The sequence below is a fragment of the Coregonus lavaretus genome (genome assembly GCF_964263955.1).
Source record: "Coregonus lavaretus genome assembly, chromosome: 26".
Taxonomy (NCBI): domain Eukaryota; kingdom Metazoa; phylum Chordata; class Actinopteri; order Salmoniformes; family Salmonidae; genus Coregonus; species Coregonus lavaretus.
In genome coordinates this window covers 23,562,916-23,581,700 of record NC_140013.1, presented here as the reverse complement: position 1 = coordinate 23,581,700, position 18,785 = coordinate 23,562,916, and the positions used below count along the sequence as shown (strand labels likewise).

The 18,785-nt window shown below is 46.3% G+C and overlaps 1 protein-coding gene across 1 annotated transcript in view; it reads right to left on the bottom strand.

The window, feature by feature from the left end:
• Nucleotides 1-355: 355 nt before the first annotated feature.
• The window catches only part of LOC311102158 (membrane-associated phosphatidylinositol transfer protein 3-like), a 164,463-nt gene continuing 146,033 nt past the window's right edge, over nucleotides 356-18,785 (bottom strand). The window contains exons 14-20 of the mRNA XM_084143397.1: nucleotides 10,753-10,869; nucleotides 10,259-10,407; nucleotides 9,805-9,954; nucleotides 8,838-9,021; nucleotides 8,088-8,216; nucleotides 7,312-7,695; nucleotides 356-3,108 (exon numbers count right to left, since the gene is read on the bottom strand). Of these exons, the coding sequence (XP_083999523.1) occupies nucleotides 7,372-7,695; nucleotides 8,088-8,216; nucleotides 8,838-9,021; nucleotides 9,805-9,954; nucleotides 10,259-10,407; nucleotides 10,753-10,869 (1,053 nt within the window). The 3' untranslated portion in view covers nucleotides 356-3,108; nucleotides 7,312-7,371. The remainder of the gene's footprint in view (nucleotides 3,109-7,311; nucleotides 7,696-8,087; nucleotides 8,217-8,837; nucleotides 9,022-9,804; nucleotides 9,955-10,258; nucleotides 10,408-10,752; nucleotides 10,870-18,785) is intronic.

The window sequence follows — 18,785 nt, the reverse complement described above, 5'->3', positions numbered from 1 at the left end:
TGTGTCTACTACTCACCATATTTTATGCACTGCAGTGCTAGCTAGCTGTAGCTTATGCTTTCAGTACTAGATTAATTATCTGATCCTTTGATTGGGTGGAAAACATGTCAGTTCATGTTGCAAGAGCTCTGATAGGTTGGAGGATGTCCTCCGGATGTTGTCATAATTACTGTGTAAGTCTAAGGAAGAGGGTGAGAACCACTTTTTTAATGTTTCTCTATTTCTATTTTTATGAAATTCACTGAGGAGGATGGTCCTTCCGTTCCTTCTCTGAGGAGCCTCCACTGATACAGACACAAGAGCACTGGAGTTTTAAAACCAAATTGAGCATCTGCCTGTGCTCTATTTCTTTTATTACTGACAGGATAGTGAGAGATGGTTGAAGTCCAATAACACAAATACAGGAAACCATATCATATAAACAAATGTTTACACTACATTAAATCTGTACAAAATGCTCAATAGGATTTCTGCAGCAGTGCAACTCTGACCATATAGTTTACATCAAGATAAAATAGCATGACAATAAATAAACAAATATCACTTCAATTACATAGATTATGTAAGATATTTAATGGCATTTTTTTTTGCCCTTCCCACCACATGTTATAGGAATTGGAATCACTGTAAATGTCTTACTGTACAACACCTATGGTAGTGTTGCTGAAAATACAGTGATTATCCTACAGTGTACAACACATTATATTGACAGGAATTATCAGTTAGACATTGCCATGATCAAGATACAAATCACAAGTCAAACTGTATATCATCCTTTCAACAGTATTCACCCAGACCAGGACATTGTTGCTGGTATGTTATTGACATGGAGATACTGGGACTTTTTGTTTTACATTCACATGTTTTAAATATAGCTACTGTTCTGTCATTAGTTTAGTAAGCTTAGATACTGGCCCAAAGGTGTGTTACTCTAGGTGGTTCAATAAAAGAGGAAAGCAAATAACTCTCTCTCTCTCTCTCTCTCTCTCTCTCTCTCTCTTTCGCTAAGCTTCTGATTTCAACCAACAGAGAGGATTCTTCTCCAGTCAATGGGTTTGAAACTAAACCCTGAGGTAACTCTAAAGCTCTTGCTCTTTCTTGACAGTTATAAACAACTTGCCAGTATAATCCTTGGTGAGACACTCATCTTGAATCTGAACCATATGACAACACACTACTCCTGCTTTTAACAACAGGCAACACTGAACAACCTTCGACTTTTCCTTCCAGAATACATGGTCTTTACTTACATGTTCAGGAGCATGTTGGAGCTCCAAGTATTTACACCATAAATACTTGACTATACAGGAACTTAATACTTGAATATACAGACATTTACACATAAGCACATACACACACACACTCCTGGTGCATGCATGATGCATGACTCCATTCTAGAATATACTTAAAATGTATACAAGACAAAATATCAAGTAGATACAATGTACTTTCTCATGAATGTCAAACTCATACTTTGGTCAAGCAATAAGGTTAATAATGTCATTTTCATAATTCTACACAACAACAAAATACATATTAAGGCAAAAGTAACTATCAGTCACGTTAAACAACAAAGTTTAAAAAACACACTTTTAAAATATTTCTGTACACAGTATTTCATCATAGAAAAATATGTGTGTTGCACAGAGTGGTGAGATCTTTTCCTAACCCACCATAGTACAATGTATGATAAGGTGACATGGTATCTCATATCAATAGACATACCCCTTCATTAGTCCCAATGACCCTCACAGTTCAAGATGTAGCTTTCCTAAAATGGATGCTAGCTATTGCATTCTGAATGATGTTATTTCACCTGAAAGGAAAGTTAGGATCTATTGCAAGATATAACATTAATAGGACTTATTCTCTTCCAATTGTCAGTTCCATGTCTTAGACTTTTGACCATAACAATATCAAATCATTTGTTTCATCAATCCTCATGGGAGGTTGTCATGACTACTCTGATGTCTGTGTCTATCTCATCACAAACCTGTAAACAATTTAGGTCAAATCAGTACAAGCATTCCCTCAAACAGCTATACAAAGCATATCATACTCAGCCCATCCATACAAGCCCAGAAACTCGACAGAGAAGGAGTAAAACATGTAGTTCAACATCTGGGGTCAGATATAAGATCACAACAGTAAGCAAATCCTGCTATTGTATCTGAGCCAGCAGGAGCAACAGCATTCCACAGGCATTGTCACAGTCTGCAGCGAGTGTGCTGAGATACAACGCAAGCTTTAGGATTGAGAAATACAGCCCTCCAAGCACCACAGTATACTGTAGTACTTAGATAGTGCAAGTCAGAGCAACCAGTGGCCATGGACCCCCTACCAGGCTGCTGTCTGAAGCCATGTTCTGCCTCACTGACTGACTGAATGAGAGAGGGAGAGATGTATGGATGGCTATAGGGCTGAGGCTTTAGTGGGGTTAGTTCAGGTCAGCCAGGCTGAGGAACATAAGGTTAATGTCCCCAGCTTGAAGCAGCCAGAGGCCCCACAGCGCTCCTGGGGACACAGACCATTGAGAGGGACAAGATGTCTGCCCTATTTACATAGAGGATAATTGCAGGAGTCAGTCAGTGTAGCTCTGCCACCTGTCAACACCGCAGGTCAATGAACACACTGTCTGGAGCAGCTCCTGATGGTGTATTGCTTGGGCTAGAACATTCCTCCATAGGTTTCAACAGGAGCTTCTCTGTTACTATTCCCAGTGGGGGACGAGAGGGAGTCTTCTGGCATACGACTGTGGTTGCGTCTGTGTGTTGATCTCCTGTTCTGCAGCAAGTGTTTCTGCACCATTATACAAATGACCAAAGTGTCTCTCTCTCTCTGCTTGACAAAAGATAACACATTGTTTCATTAGCACTGCCACTGAAAAAACTTTTGCCACATTGGACATAATTTGAGTTTGAGAGACAGCATTACGATTAATCCATGGCTGTTTCAAGCATTAGGCGAAAGCTTGAGGAATATTAGACATAATCTACTGAGTCCTGGGAGTTGAGAAGGCCTGCTGTTGAAGAAGTGTAGAGGGCCAAGCAGCCAAGCAGGAGGTTAACACAACTGATACCAGCAGAAGATCCAATATAGGTGACGACACTGCCAAAAAAAGAAAGATTCAGTTAGTATAGTGGTTCAAATTCCAATCAAAGCCCAAAGCCATATATATATATATACAGTGAGGGAAAAAAGTATTTGATCCCCTGCTGATTTTGTACGTTTGCCCACTGACAAAGAAATGATCAGTCTATAATTTTAATGGTAGGTTTATTTGAACAGTGAGAGACAGAATAACAACAAAATAATCTAGAAAAACGCATGTCAAAAATGTTATACATTGATTTGCATTTTAATGAGGGAAATAAGTATTTGACCCCCTCTCAATCAGAAAGATTTCTGGCTCCCAGGTGTCTTTTATACAGATAACGAGCTGAGATTAGGAGCACACTCGTAAAGGGAGTGCTCCTAATCTCAGCTTGTTACCTGTATAAAAGACACCTGTCCACAGAAGCAATTAATCAGATTCCAAACTTTCCACCATGGCCAAGACCAAAGAGCTCTCCAAGGATGTCAGGGACAAGATTGTAGACCTACACAAGGCTGGAATGAGCTACAAGACCATCGCCAGTCAGCTTGGTGAGAAGGTGACAACAGTTGGTGCGATTATTCGCAAATGGAAGAAACATAAAAGAACTGTCAATCTCCCTCGGCCTGTGGGTCCATGCAAGATCTCACCTCGTGGAGTTGCAATGATCATGAGAACGGTGAGGAATCAGCCCAGAACTACACGGGAGGATCTTGCCAATGATCTCAAGGCAGCTGGGACCATAGTCACCAAGAAAACAATTAGTAACACACTACGCCGTGTAGGACTGAAATCCTGCAGCACCCACAAGGTCCCCCTGCTCAAGAAAGCACATATACATGCCCGTCTGAAGTTTGCCAATGAACATCTGAATGATTCAGAGGAGAACTGGGTGAAAGTGTTGTGGTCAGATGAGACCAAAATCGAGCTCTTTGGCATCATCTCAACTCGCCGTGTTTGGAGGAGGAGGAATGCTGCCTATGACCCCAAGAACACCATCCCCACCGTCAAACATGGAGGTGGAAACATTATGCTTTGAGGGTGTTTTACTGCTAAGGGGACAGGACAACTTCACCGCATCAAAGGGATGATGGACCGGGCCATGTACCGTCAAATCTTGGGTGAGAACCTCCTTCCCTCAGCCAGGGCATTGAAAATGGGTCGTGGATGGGTATTCCAGCATGACAATGACCCAAAACACACGGCCAAGGCAACAAAGGAGTGGCTCAATAAGAAGCACATTAAGGTCCTGGAGTGGCCTAGCCAGTCTCCAGACCTTAATCCCATAGAAAATATGTGGAGAGAGCGGAAGGTTCGAATTGCCAAACGTCAGGCTCGAAACCTTAATGACTTGGAGAAGATCTGCAAAGAGGAGTGGGACAAAATCCCTCCTGAGATGTGTGCAAACCTGGTGGCCAACTACAAGAAACGTCTGACCTCTGTGATTGCCAACAAGGGTTTTGCCACCAAGTACTAAATCATGTTTTGCAGAGGGGTCAAATACTTATTTCCCTCATTAAAATGCAAATCAATGTATAACATTTTTGACATGCGTTTTTTTGGATTTTTTTGTTGTTATTCTGTCTCTCACTGTTCAAATAAACCTACCATTAAAATTATAGACTGATCATTTATTTGTCAGTGGGCAAACGTACAAAATCAGCAGGGGATCAAATACTTTTTTCCCTCACTGTATATACACAGTGCATTCGGAAAGTATTCAGACCCCATGACTTTTTCCAAATGTTGTTACGTTACAGTCTTATTCTAAAATTGAATAGGTTTTTTCCCTCACCAGTCTACACACAATACCCCATAATGACAAAGGTTTTCAGAAAATGTTGCAAATGTATAAAATAAAATAAATCTGAAATATCACATTTACATAAGTACTCAGTACTTTGTTGAAGCACCTTTGGCAGCGATTACAGCCTTGAGTCTTCTTGGGTATGACGCTACAAGCTTGGCACCTGTATTTGGGGAGTTTCTCCCATTCTTCTCTACAGATCCTCTCAAGATCTGTCAGGTTGGATGGGGAGTGTTGTTGCACAGCTATTTTCAGGTCTCTCCAGAGATGTTCGATCGGGTTCAAATCCGGGCTCTGGCTGGGCCACTCAAGGACATTCAGAGACTTGTCTCAAAGCCACTCCTGCGTTGTCTTGGCTGTGTGCTTAGGGTCGTTGTCCTGTTGGAAGGTGAACCTTCGCCCCAGTCTGAGGTCCTGAGCGCTCTGGAGCAGGTTTTCATCAAGGATCTCTCTGTACTTTGCTCCGTTCATCTTTCTCTCGATCCTGATTAGTCTCCCAGTCCCTGCCGCTGAAAAACATCCCCACAGCATGATGCTGCCACCACCATGCTTTACCATAGGGATGGTGCCAGGTTTCCTCCAGAAGTGATACTTGGCATTTAGGCCAAAGAGTTCAATCTTGGTTTCATCAGACCAGAGAATCTTGTTTCTCATGGTCTGAGAGTCCTTTAGGTGCCTTTTGGCAAACTCCAAGCGGGCTGTCATGTGCCTTTTACTGAGGAGGGGCTTCTGTCTGGCCACTCTACCATAAACGCCTGATTGGTGGAGTGCTTCGGAGATGTTTGTCCTTCTGGAAGGTTCTCCCATCTACACAGAGGAACTCTGGAGCTCTGTCAGAGTGACCATTGGGTTCTTGGTCACCTCCCTGACCAAGGCCCTTCTCCCCCGATTGCTCAGTTTGGCCGGGCGGCCAGCTCTAGGAGGAGTCTTGTTGGTTTCAAACTTCTTCCATTTAAGAATGATGGAGGCCACTGTGTACTTTGGGACCTTCAACGCTGCAGAATTTTTGGGGGGACAATTCCTTCGACCTCATGGCTTAGTTTTTGCTCTGACATGCACTGTTAACTGTGGGACCTTATATAGACAGGTGTGTGTCTTTCCAAATCATGTCCAATCAATTGAATTTACCACAGGTGGACTCCAATCAAGTTGTAGAAACATCTCAAGGATGAAAAATGGAAACAGGATGCACCTGAGCTCAATTTTGAGTCTCATACCAAAGGGTCTGAATACTTTTGTAAATAAGTTATTTCTGTTTTTCATTTTTAATACATTTGCAAAAATTTCTAAAAACCTGTTTTCGCTTTGTAATTATGGATTGTGTAGATTGATGAGGAAAAAAATTCATTTAATACATTTTAGAATAAGGCTGTAACTTAACAAAATGTGGAAAAAGGGAAGGGCCTGAATACTTTACGAATGCACTGTAAGTGAACAGTGAATTCTCCCATACACCTGGGCATTATCATGACCAACAAAAGCCAACTATACTGAACAAAAATATAAACGCAACATGCAACAATTTCTAAGATTTTGCCGCGTTACAGTTCATATAAGGAAATCAGTAAATATAAATAAATTAGGCCCTAATCTCCTTAATTGCAGAAACACTATTCCCAAATCTAGAAATGAGTGGATTTCGTGCTTGACTGGACACTCCAGTTGTAGCTCATCAGGCCCTCTGTTAAATCGGAAAATAGGAGGCATTGGGCTTTGAAAATAAAGGAGCTGTTCCTAATAATAGCACAGCTACCTCAGGTTCCTGCATGAATATTTATGAGGGAGTATACAGACTGATCTCTGCTCTCTCTCCATTTATCTCTGTCTGCTCACCCCCCTCTCTCTATTTCTTCCTGTCTGCTTTTTTTCTCCATCCCTCGCTCTCTTTCTTTCTATCTTTCATCTCTCTCCATCTTTCTGACTGCAGTCTCTCTCTCCATGTTTCACTCTTCTCTCACTCTCCTCTCTGCCCCTCTCTCCTTCTCTCAGACAGTAGCTGTGATGACCCTTGTGTATCACACCACAAAACATAACAAAATCAAGGTGAACATTTATTGAATGCACCAGAGTACAATAGGAGCAAAGCAAATCAATCTGTGTTGGAGTCAAAGCTTTCCAAAGCCTTGTGTTCTCAAAGGCAGGACACAATGCTGAAGAGCCAAAAGTGAATGTCTAAATGATTCAAAATGAATTAATTTATTCACATTACATAATTACCAATATGCTGCAGTAAAGTCTACACAAATTACACAATGGAAGAGGGAACAAGGTATTTTCACAGCCTCAAGTACACCAACACAGAAACAGGTTCTGGGGGGGATATTTTTCAGTTTGTTGCAATTTAGAGAGACAGTATGATCATAGGAGTATAATATAAGGAAACCTAAACCATTTAAGTGTGAATGCTAACCTTGACACTGAGACCCCTGTCCTCCTCCTCTTCCATCCTCCCTCCATCTCTCTCTGTCCGTCAGGGTGTGGTGTCTCCACGGTGCATGGAGGCCCGCCCCCAGACACCATGGCCGCCACTCCCTCCTCCTCCCCCAGGGTCCTGGTCAGACTCTGGTTGGCTCTGGGCCCGCTCAGGCTTGGGGTTAGGTGTGCAGGGAGGGTCAGGGTGCTGGACAGACATGGTCCTCCTCAGGTGGGTGCGTTTACACAGGAAGTCAGGCTTGGCAGAGAGGCCGAAGGAGCCTTTCTTCAGGACCATGCGGACTGAGGGGGTCTTCTTTGGTCTGGCCCGGTGGCCAAACTGCAGTGAGGAGAGATGCACTGCATAGCCATCACTTAGGAACTATGAGAGAGAGAGAGAGAGAGAGAGAGAGAGAGAGAGAGAGAGAGAGAGAGAGAGAGAGAGAGAGAGAGAGAGAGAGAGAGAGAGAGAGAGAGAGAGAGAGAGAGAGAGAGAGAGAGAGAGAGAGAGAGAGAGACAGTTAGTGAGAGAGAGAGAGAGAGAGAGAGAGAGAGACAGTTAGTGAGAGAGACAGTTAGTGAGAGTGGCCATGTTTGATAAAATAATAGAAGACTAAACAGGTAGATAGAGATGGAGAGTGACAGGAAAGAACAAAAGCCACAGACAGACCGGAATAGATACATCAAAACACGATCGATAGCTATTAGTGAATCAATGCCATTAGCTTGAACGTTAAAGAAAAGTAGAAGAGTGTACAGTTCCCTGATGTCTACCTGGCATTGAGTCTGGTACTTCTTGGAAGGCCTGCCCACAATATAAATCTGGGAAGGACTCAGACCCAGCATGTTGTACACGGAGATGTCCTTCATGGAGCCATAGGCTGAGTTGATCTTAATGTGACACTGGCAGAGAGAGAGAAAAGAGAGAGAGACAGAGAGGGAGGGTGAAAGAGAGAGAGAAAGAGGGAGAGAGACAGAGAGAGACAGAGAGAGACAGAGAGAGAGAGAGAGAGAGAGAGAGAGAGAGAGAGAGAGAGAGAGAGAGAGAGAGAGAGAGAGAGAGAGAGAGAGAGAGAGAGAGAGAGAGAGAGAGAGAGAGAGAGAGAGAGGGTGAAAGAGAGAGAGAAAGAGAGAGAGAGACAGAGAGAGAGAGACAGAGAGAGAGAGACAGAGAGAGAGAGACAGAGAGAGAGAGAGAGAGAGAGAGAGAGAGAGAGAGAGAGAGAGAAGGGAAGTAACACTTGATGATGGGTTTGGCACTTTTATGCAGTGCGACCAGAGGTTATACTGCTGTGCCTACAAAGTCAATGTCAATGTGAGAACCAAAGAAGTGTGCGTGAGAAATAGGGGAGGAAGGGAGAGAGAGAAAAAGAGAGAGAGAGAAAGGGAGAGAAAAAATAGAATGAGAGACATATAGAGGGGAGAGAGAGAAAGAAAGAGAGAAAGAGACATACACAAAGAGAAGGAGTCGAGATAGAGAGAAAGAAAGAAAAAGAGATCCACTGTATTATGAATGTATTGTACCTCCTGCACTAGGTTCCTGAGGAAGATGGTTTTCTGTCTCAGTGGGTCGTGGACCAAGCCCTCAGAGAAGAAGATCATGCCCTGGGGGAAGTTGTGTTGGGACAGCCATGACACCACGCGCTGCTTCTGCATGTCTGGCCTCCCTGTGATGTAGATGATAAGATAGCCCAGGTCCTGCCAGTGTCTGGACACAAAGATAAATAGATACATTCCTCTGAGAATTACCGTTTTCACTGAACATAAACACAGACTGACATCAATAATATTCCTCTGAGATTTATAGTATATTTTCTTATTTTTCTCAGTCATCTTTTTAGTGTTTGTTTTCTCCCTTCATGTATGGTCCTCTGTAGCTCAGCTGGTAGAGCACGGCGCTTGTAACGCCAAGGTAGTGGGTTCGATCCCCGGGACCACCCATACACAAAAATGTATGCACTCATGACTGTAAGTCGCTTTGGATAAAAGCGTCTGCTAAATGGCATATTATTATCATTATTATTTTATATTATATTATTAAAGGGATACTTCAGGATTGTTGACAATGAAGCCCTTTATCTACTTCCCCAGAGTCAGATGAACTCGTGGATACATTTTCTATGTATCTGTGTCCAGTATGAAGGACGTTAGAGGTAGTCTTGCGAACCAGTGCTAACTAGCGTTAGTGCAATGACTGGAAGTCTACAGCTGTTCAGGTAGACTTCCAGTTATTGCGCTAATGCTAGTTAGCAATTGCTCTAACGCTAGTTAGCAACTTCCTTCAACCTCCCTTTAATGTGACAAAATAAAAGGATAATATTCTGAGCTGAACAGATTACTTGTTGGCATTGCAATTTAGTTATAATTTTCATTCCATTAATAAGTTATCTCTGCTTGAACTGCTCCTTAATCAAACAAAAGCTGGAAGGCACATTCACAAACACACACATTCACAAACACTCGCACACACACACTTGGAGGCATCAGTTACCTGACGACGTCCACAGCTCCGGGGCGGACTTTAGGGTCGCTGCCCATGATGGAGACGCTAGCAGCGAAGGAGCCATCGATGCTGAACACCACACACTCCATCCCCCTGGGCAGCACCGTCAGGTAGGCCTCCGCACTCGTCTGATCTCCCCTGGGGAGAGAGAGGTAAAGAGGGGGAGAGGAGGGAGGATGATTGCTAGGTATGGTGGTAATTCACAGCAGCAGTACCTCTTGGGCTCATTGTTATTCAACAACCTGTGAGTACACTGTTAGAGCTTCACAGTACTTTAGCTCCATCACTGATATGGGCTGAAATGTAATGCAGTACTCCTCCACTTTCATGGGAACTCATCCCAACCCACATCCTTTTCATTATTGATACAACCTCTAACATACTGTAACAAACATGCTGTGGTTACATCTCAATAAGAAATAAAATGGAGCTGTTTGCTTACTTGACCACCATTTTGATAGGGTAGACCCCGGTGGCCAGCTTCTTGCTCTTGGGGATGGTGTAGACCACTCTACCACTACTGGTGGTCACCTCTGTGTCAAAGTGGACCCAGCGGCCGGACTGGGGCTGGGTCATCAGGAGAATGTCCACCTGGGAGAGGACAAGATAGATTCATGATAAGATGATAAGATAACGAACGGTTCAGGGCAGCAATTGAATTCCCTTCAATAAACTTTAGTGTTGACGTCTGTCAAAGCAAATTCCTTTGTCAGACCACTATAAGAGAAGTATCAATTTCACTTTATTGACACGCAGACACTTTTAAAAGTGTTGCAACTATAGTGTTGTAAATAGTGCAACTAGTGTTTGCAAATTATGCAAAAAGGTTCAGGAGCAAGATCCTTCGTCAGAGCACTATGGGTTTATCTTTATTGACACGTAGACACGTTTAATGAATAATGTTTATTGCTGAGGCATGTTGTGTCATGTCGTCACCTTCTCTCCAGTCAGAGTCACCATGTCCAGGGGGCCGTACATGAACCGACCAACCAGAGTCTGTGGTCCCTCCTCTGTGGCGATGACATCATTCACCCTGTGGTTGCCAGTCACGTTCTGCATGAGGAAAGCGATTTATTGTCACTTCTCTTTGGCTTTGTGTGCATCCCAAATGGCACCCTACACTCTTAGAAAAAAAGATGCTATCTAGAACCTAAAAGGAGAACCCTTTCAATAACCATTTTTGGTTCCAAGTAGAACTCCTTTGGTTCCAGGTAGAACCCTTTTGGGTTCCATGTAGAACCCTTTCCACAGACGGTTCTACATTGAACCGAAAAGGGTTGTACCTGGAACCAAAAAGGGTTATCCTATGGGGACAGCAGAAGAACCCTTTTGGAACCCTTTTTTCTAAGAGTGTATTACCCATATAGTGCACTACTTTTGACCAGAGACCATGATCCCTGGTCAAATGTAATGCACTATAAAGGGAATAGGGTGCCATTTGGGACTACGCATTTGTCTTTCATTACTTTCTGCATCACTCCTCCTCAGATGTAGTGTTTACATCGGCAGGAGGAAATGGGATGTCAAAGAAAGGATGACAAATAGCCCTACTTTTTCCCTGTTTTGATGCGATGCATCACATTTGAGACGTGTGGCGAATGAGTCTCAGAAGAAGGCTGTCAAATCTCCATGAACCCTGGTTACAGTAGGAGTGTTGTTCTGGTTCCCCTTCACTACATCTCATTTCAAATGGCAGTATGAATAACTCTAACTGAGCTGAGCTAAGGAGAAATCCTCTAACTCTATGATTACGTCCCAAATGGCACCCTATTCAATATGTAGTGCACACTACTTTTGACCAGGGCCCATATGGCTCTAGTCAAAAGTAGTGCACTACATAGGGAATAGCATGCCATTTGGGACATAAACCAACTTTATTGCTGAGCTGGTGGGATTTAAATAGGAAATGAAAGCAGAGGAGTTTGCAGATGTAATTCCCTGGCTCTGTTACAGTGATGCCATGCTGCATTACCTCAGTCATAACCACAGGTGGTTGGTGATAGAGTGATTGGGTTTGACTGAAGGAAACTTTCAGGAACACTTGAAGGGCAATTTATAAGGGTTGTGGTGCAGTAGCGTCTGTACTTTAAGGCCTCTATTTTAACAAACCTAACCCAATGGTAAATGTTTGCGCTGGCGGTAGCATTATAGGTTCGGGGGTGTTTGAGAAATATTTTAGCTATTTTCACAACCGGAATTATGGGAGCAGTAGTTGGCAGTGGCGCGAAAGGGCTGGGTTTTGATGAATGAACAAGTTGTGGGTGTGTCGAGGCTTGACACCTCACTGGACAATCAGAACGTGGTCCATGGCTAAATATGTGGTTGCTTCAAGTTGTGTATTTACGTATTGTGTTGTCATCAACTCCAATTTGAATGTTAGTCCGTTATAGCCTAGCTCGTAAATAGCCTGCCCCATATTTGCTAAATATTTTGAACATGTTTGCCGGCCACATTGTTCTAATTGCATTGCTTCAATATGGAATTACATTGTTAAACATAGGCTATAGCATTCACACTGATATAAGGGCTAGGCCTACTGTTAATTGCAGTCTGGACATGGACATGCCAAATGTAGTCAATAAGCAAGATGAAATTCACTAGGCTATTGATAAGGCCTAAAAAGTGTATAATTCTAATAAAATAAAAAAACTTGTTTTAAATAGGCTATGTTTAAATAAAGTTACAGGTACCATACTTGCTCCTCGTGGGCTTATAATACAGACAAGGCCATTTAGACTATGGAGGGTTTTACGCACATCCAAACTTTTCACAGGAGCTGGATAAAGATCCAATATAAAGAGAAATGTCCACTCACTGTTATACTGCTCCCAAATATAATGTTTTATAAACATCATGAAACCATCAAACAGATCATAATTGCCCTTCTTCAGAAATAGCAGATGAAATTGCATTGCATTCGAGCCATGTACGTTTTCTTAACATAAACTCATGGATGGTGAATCTTTCTAGTAAGTTAGATTTTTAATCAAATTAAATGGAAAACAATCAATCTGTTTTTTAAAACAACAACAATATTTCTAAATAGGATCGGGTCAGAAGCGTGATATCATAAATCGCATCACTCGTTCCATGAGCATAAGGCAATGTGTGCACATGTAGGCCTATGGTCTCTTCGGGCACGAGGCATGGATGTTTGTCTTATCCATTGAAGATAGTTTATTAAACACTATACAGTAGCCCTCCAATAGGCCTAGTTATAACAAACATGTAGCCAATCTAGTTTTTTTATTGGCTTCAACATGGACATTTTTGACTACACACATTGCATTCGCTTTTCGTAAATGCACCGCATTCGAGCCATGGACAATTGGACATTGCCCAAACGTTATAATATGATAAGATTACCATCACCATTGATATGGCCTGTTACTGACTTACTAAGGTAAACAAATGAACAGGCAAATAGTCTAGGCTACAAGTGGATACAGCACCAAGGACAGTAATCGGAATTCCTGCGATTTGACTGATAGGTCCAACAGATGAAAGTGGAAGATGCAATTTCTTTACAAAATGATAAAGGAAAAACAATAAGCAGTCTATTGTAATAACTTGATGTTCCTAAACAGACTTCCTACAGTCACTAAAACCTTTTATTCAATGGGCATCGTACATATGCCTAATGAAGAACAAGCTGCATGGACATAAATAATGTCCAATATGAAGAAAGGAATGCCTGTTGACTGTTTTGCTGCTAGTGATATAATAAAACATTGGTTATAGGCTACTGTTTAGGTTACTGTGCGCTTCCGCTGGCAAAATCGATGTCATAACCAATTGCACCAGGGTTGGAAAATAGCAGAACGCTGGCTTTTACAAGTCAAAATTGCCAAAGAGAGGGCATTAGACACTAGCGCCGCCTTAACGGCAGCCAAAAATAGAGCCCTAACTATCTAATGAAACCTGACGTGCTTTTTGGGGCATTTCTGAGCATAATCGATGTCACAGAAATACACAGTGTTCCCAAATGGTACATCGTTTATTGTACATGAACTACCACATCATATGCAGCGGAACTGTATCAAGGTCTCCATAATACTTGTCACGGTTTCGGCCGAGGCGGCTCCTCCTCCTTGTTCGGGCAGGTTTCGCCGGTCGTCGTCTCCGGAGTTCTAGCTGCCACCGCTCGATGTTTCTTGTTTGTTTGGTTTTGTCTGTTAGTCACACCTGTTTTGTGTTAGGTCTCATTTAGCACCCTATTTAGTTTCCTTGTTGTTAGGTTTGTGTTGTGTGTAATTGTTCGTGTCGTGGTTGCGCTACCCGTGTCGGTACGCTATTTTTCCTGAGCTTCCTCCTTGTTGTGTGAGGAGAGATTTACGCACCTGTGTGTGGGCTTGTAGTTACGCTTGTGTGCGTCTTTTTGCCTCCGGGCTGTTTTGGATTAATTTTCGTGCTCAGTAAAGTCTTGTTGGACTTACCCTCTGCTGCCTGCGCCTGATTCTACACCACACCCATACACAGCACCGTGACAGAATTACACACCATAGAATGGAATCAGCAGGAGCACCCGTCGACCCCATGGAGGAGCGTCTCCTTGGACACGAGCACCGGATCAACCGTATCGGGCACGCCTTGGAGGGCGTCATGGACACCCTTCGTCGATGGGAGACCAGCGGGGTTCCCATAGCCCCACCTATCGCACCATCACCTTCACCACCGGACAACCAGCCCGTCCATCGACCGGAACCCAGTGGGATTCGGCTCTCGCTCCCGAGGGCGTACGACGGCACCGCTGCCGGGTGTCAGGGGTTCCTCCTACAAGTGGAGCTCTACATTGCCACCATACACCCGGCGCCCTCGGGATACGAGAGCGTTTCCGCCCTCATCTCCTGTCTCACCGGCAAGGCGTTGGAGTGGGCCAACGCCGAGTGGAGGGGAATAGACGCCGCCACAGTCACCTATGCGGAGTTCTCCCGTCGCTTCCGTGCGGTCTTCGACCATCCACCAGAGGGGAGAGCGGCGGGGGAACGTCTATTCCACCTCCGACAGGGGATGAGGAGCGCTCAGGCGTTTGCGCTGGAGTTCCGGACTCTAGCGGCTGATGCGGGGTGGAATGAGAGGGCCCTCATAGACCACTTCAGATGTAGCCTTCGGGAGGACGTCCACAGGGAGTTAGCCTGCAGGGACACTACACTAACATTTGACCAGCTGGTGGACATGGCCATTCGACTGGACAACCTGCTGGCGACCCGCGGACGTCCCAGGTGGGGGCCCCCCATTCCACCCTCCAGCGCCTCCGAGCAGTGTCCGATGGAGCTTGGAGGTGCTGGCGCTAGAGGGAGAAGAGGTAGGAGCCCGAGGGGGGCAGTCTCCTGCACCAAGTGTGGGCGCGGAGGGCACACCGCGGCTAGGTGCTGGGGAGGGTCCCCTGTGAGGGAGAGAGCAGGTCATACAGTGGGGAGTCCACCCAGGTGAGTAGGCGCCCTACTTACCCAGAGCTTTCTGTCGTTCACATTACCTTACCTGTTTGTTTCCCACAGGTTGCACCTCGGTCCCAGCATAAGGCGCTAGTCGATTCAGGCGCAGCTGGGAATTTTGTAGACCGGAGATTCTGTGTTAAGTTAGGGATTCCCCTCCTTCCAGTCGAAAAACCCTTTCCTGTACATGCCCTAGATAGTCGTCCGTTAGGATCTGGGTTGATTGGGGAGGTCACAGCGCCACTTAGGATGATGACGCAGGGGGGTCATGAGGAGACGATTCAACTCTATCTTATCGACTCTCCTGCGTATCCGGTGGTACTGGGGCTTCCCTGGTTGATGACCCATGATCCTACTATTTCGTGGCGAGAGAAAGCTCTTAAAGGGTGGTCTGCTCAGTGTGAGGGGTTATGTCTGGGTGTTTCCGTAGGGGCGACCTCGGTGGAGAGTCCGAACCAGATGCCAGCACTGCACATTCCTCCTGAGTATGAGGATTTGGCGCTCGTGTTCAGTAAGACCAGAGCGGCACAGTTGCCACCTCATAGACAAGGGGATTGTGCGATAGACCTCCAGACAGGAGCAGCGCTTCCGCGGAGCCATGCGTATCCTTTGTCACAGGAGGAGAAAAGGGCAATGGAGACTTACATTGCCGAGTCTCTGAGACAGGGATACATACGGGCCTCCACTTCTCCCGCGTCCTCGAGCTTCTTTTTTGTGAAGAAAAAGGATGGAGGTTTGCGTCCGTGTATTGATTACCGCGGTCTCAATCAGGTGACGGTGAAGTACAGCTATCCACTTCCTCTGATTGGGACCATGACGGAGTCCTTACACGGGGCAAGGTTCTTCACAAAATTGGATCTCAGGAGCGCATATAACTTGGTGCGCATTAGGGAGGGCGATGAGTGGAAGACAGCATTTAGTACTACATCCGGCCATTACGAGTATCTCGTCATGCCATATGGGTTAATGAATGCTCCATCAGTCTTCCAATCGTTTGTAGACAAACTTTTCCGGGACATGCAGGCGCAGGGAGTAGTGGTGTACATAGATGATATTCTTGTGTACAGTGCTACTCGGGCCGAGCATGTAGCCCTGGTGCGCAGGGTATTGAGGAGACTGTTGGAGCATGACCTGTATGTCAAAGCTGAGAAATGTCTGTTCTTCCAGGAGTCAGTTTCCTTTTTGGGTTACCAGTTGTCTGCGTCGGGGGTGAGAATGGAGGTGGACCGAGTGTCCGCCGTGCGTAATTGGCAAACCCCAACTACGGTTAAAGAGGTGCAGCGGTTCTTGGGTTTTGCGAATTACTACCGGAGGTTTATCCGGGGTTTTGGACAGGTGGCAGCTCCCATAACGTCTCTTCTGAAGGGGGGTCCGGTGCGCTTGCAGTGGTCAGCTGAGGCGGACAGGGCCTTTGGGAGACTGAAGGACCTGTTTACCTCGGCCCCGGTGTTGGCGCACCCGGATCCCACTTTACCCTTCCAAGTTGAGGTGGACGCGTCTGAGGCCGGTATCGGGGCAGTTCTTTCTCAACGATCCGGTACACCACCTAAGCTCCGCCCCTGTGCTTTTTATTCTAAGAAGCTCAGTCCGGCGGAGCGGAATTATGACGTAGGGGACAGGGAGCTGTTAGCCGTAGTACAGGCCCTAAAGGTGTGGAGGCATTGGCTTGAGGGGGCTCAGCACCCTTTCCTCATTCTGACCGACCATCGTAACCTGGAGTACATTCGGGCAGCTAGGAGACTGAATCCTCGCCAGGCTCGATGGACTATGTTTCTCGCCCGGTTTGTGTTCAAGATCACTTACATCCCTGGGTCCCAGAACGGGAAGGCAGATGCTCTGTCCCGTCGGTATGACACGGAGGAGAGGTGCGTGGAGTCCATTCCCATACTACCGGAGTCTTGTCTGGTGGCACCGGTGGTGTGGGAGGTCAATGCGGAGATCGAGCGGGCGTTACGCACCGAGCCTAGTCCTCCACAGTGTCCGGTGGGTCGGGTGTACGTCCCGCTCGAGGTCCGGGATCGGCTGATTTATTGGGCTCACACGTCCCCCTCCTCTGGACATCCGGGTATTGGCCGGACGGTGCACTGCCTTAGTACGAAGTACTGGTGGCCAACGTTAGCCAGGGATGTGAGGGTTTATGTCTCCTCCTGCTCAGTGTGTGCCCAGTGTAAGGCGCCCAGACACTTGCCCAGGGGTAAATTACAGCCCCTGCCCGTTCCACAACGACCCTGGTCTCACCTCTCGGTGGATTTTGTTACCGATCTTCCCTCCTCACAGGGGAATACCACCATCCTGGTCGTTGTGGATCGGTTCTCGAAGGCCTGTCGTCTCCTTCCCATGCCGGGGCTTCCTACGGCCCTACAGACCGCTGAGGCTCTATTTACTCACGTCTTCCGGCATTACGGGGTGCCCGAGGATATAGTGTCCGATCGAGGCCCCCAGTTTACCTCCAGAGTCTGGAGAGCATTTATGGAACGTTTGGGGGTCTCGGTGAGCCTTACCTCGGGTTACCACCCGGAGAGTAATGGGCAGGTTGAACGAGTCAACCAGGATGTGGGTAGGTGTCTGAGGTCATATTGTCAGGGCCGGCCGGAGGAGTGGGCGAGATATGTGCCCTGGGCCGAGATGGCACAGAACTCTCTCCGCCACTCCTCCACCCAACTAACCCCTTTTCAGTGTGTATTAGGGTACCAGCCGGTTCTGGCACCATGGCATGAGAGCCAGATCGAGGCCCCCGCTGTGGATGAGTGGGTGCGGCGCTCGGAGGAGACGTGGGACGCTGCACACGTCCATCTGCATCGTGCCATACGTCGACAGAAGACGAGCGCCGACCTACACCGCAGTGAGGGGCCAGTGTACGCACCTGGAGATCGAGTCTGGCTCTCAACCAGAAACCTGCCCCTCCGCCTGCCCTGCCGGAAGCTGGGTCGGCGGTTTGTGGGGCCTTTTAAAGTCCTGAGGAGATTGAACGAGGTGAGTTACAGGTTAGAACTACCTATTGATTACAAGAATATTAACCCCTCGTTCCATGTGTCTCTCCTCAGGCCAGTGGTAGCTGGTCCACTCCAGGACTTTGAGATTGAGGAGACTCCTCCGCCCCCGTTGGACATCGAGGGGGCTCCGGCGTACACGGTTCGGACCATCCTGGATTCGAGACGCCGGATGGGGGGTCTCCAATATCTCGTGGAGTGGGAGGGGTACGGTCCGGAGGAGCGGTGCTGGGTGCCAAGGAGGGACATTCTGGATCCGTCCCTGATGACCGAATTCCATCGTGGTCATCCTACGCGCCCTGCTCCGCGTCCCCCTGGTCGTCCCCGAGGCGGCGCGCGGCTGGAGCCGCGCGTCAAGGGGGGGGGGGGTACTGTCACGGTTTCGGCCGAGGCGGCTCCTCCTCCTTGTTCGGGCAGGTTTCGCCGGTCGTCGTCTCCGGAGTTCTAGCTGCCACCGCTCGATGTTTCTTGTTTGTTTGGTTTTGTCTGTTAGTCACACCTGTTTTGTGTTAGGTCTCATTTAGCACCCTATTTAGTTTCCTTG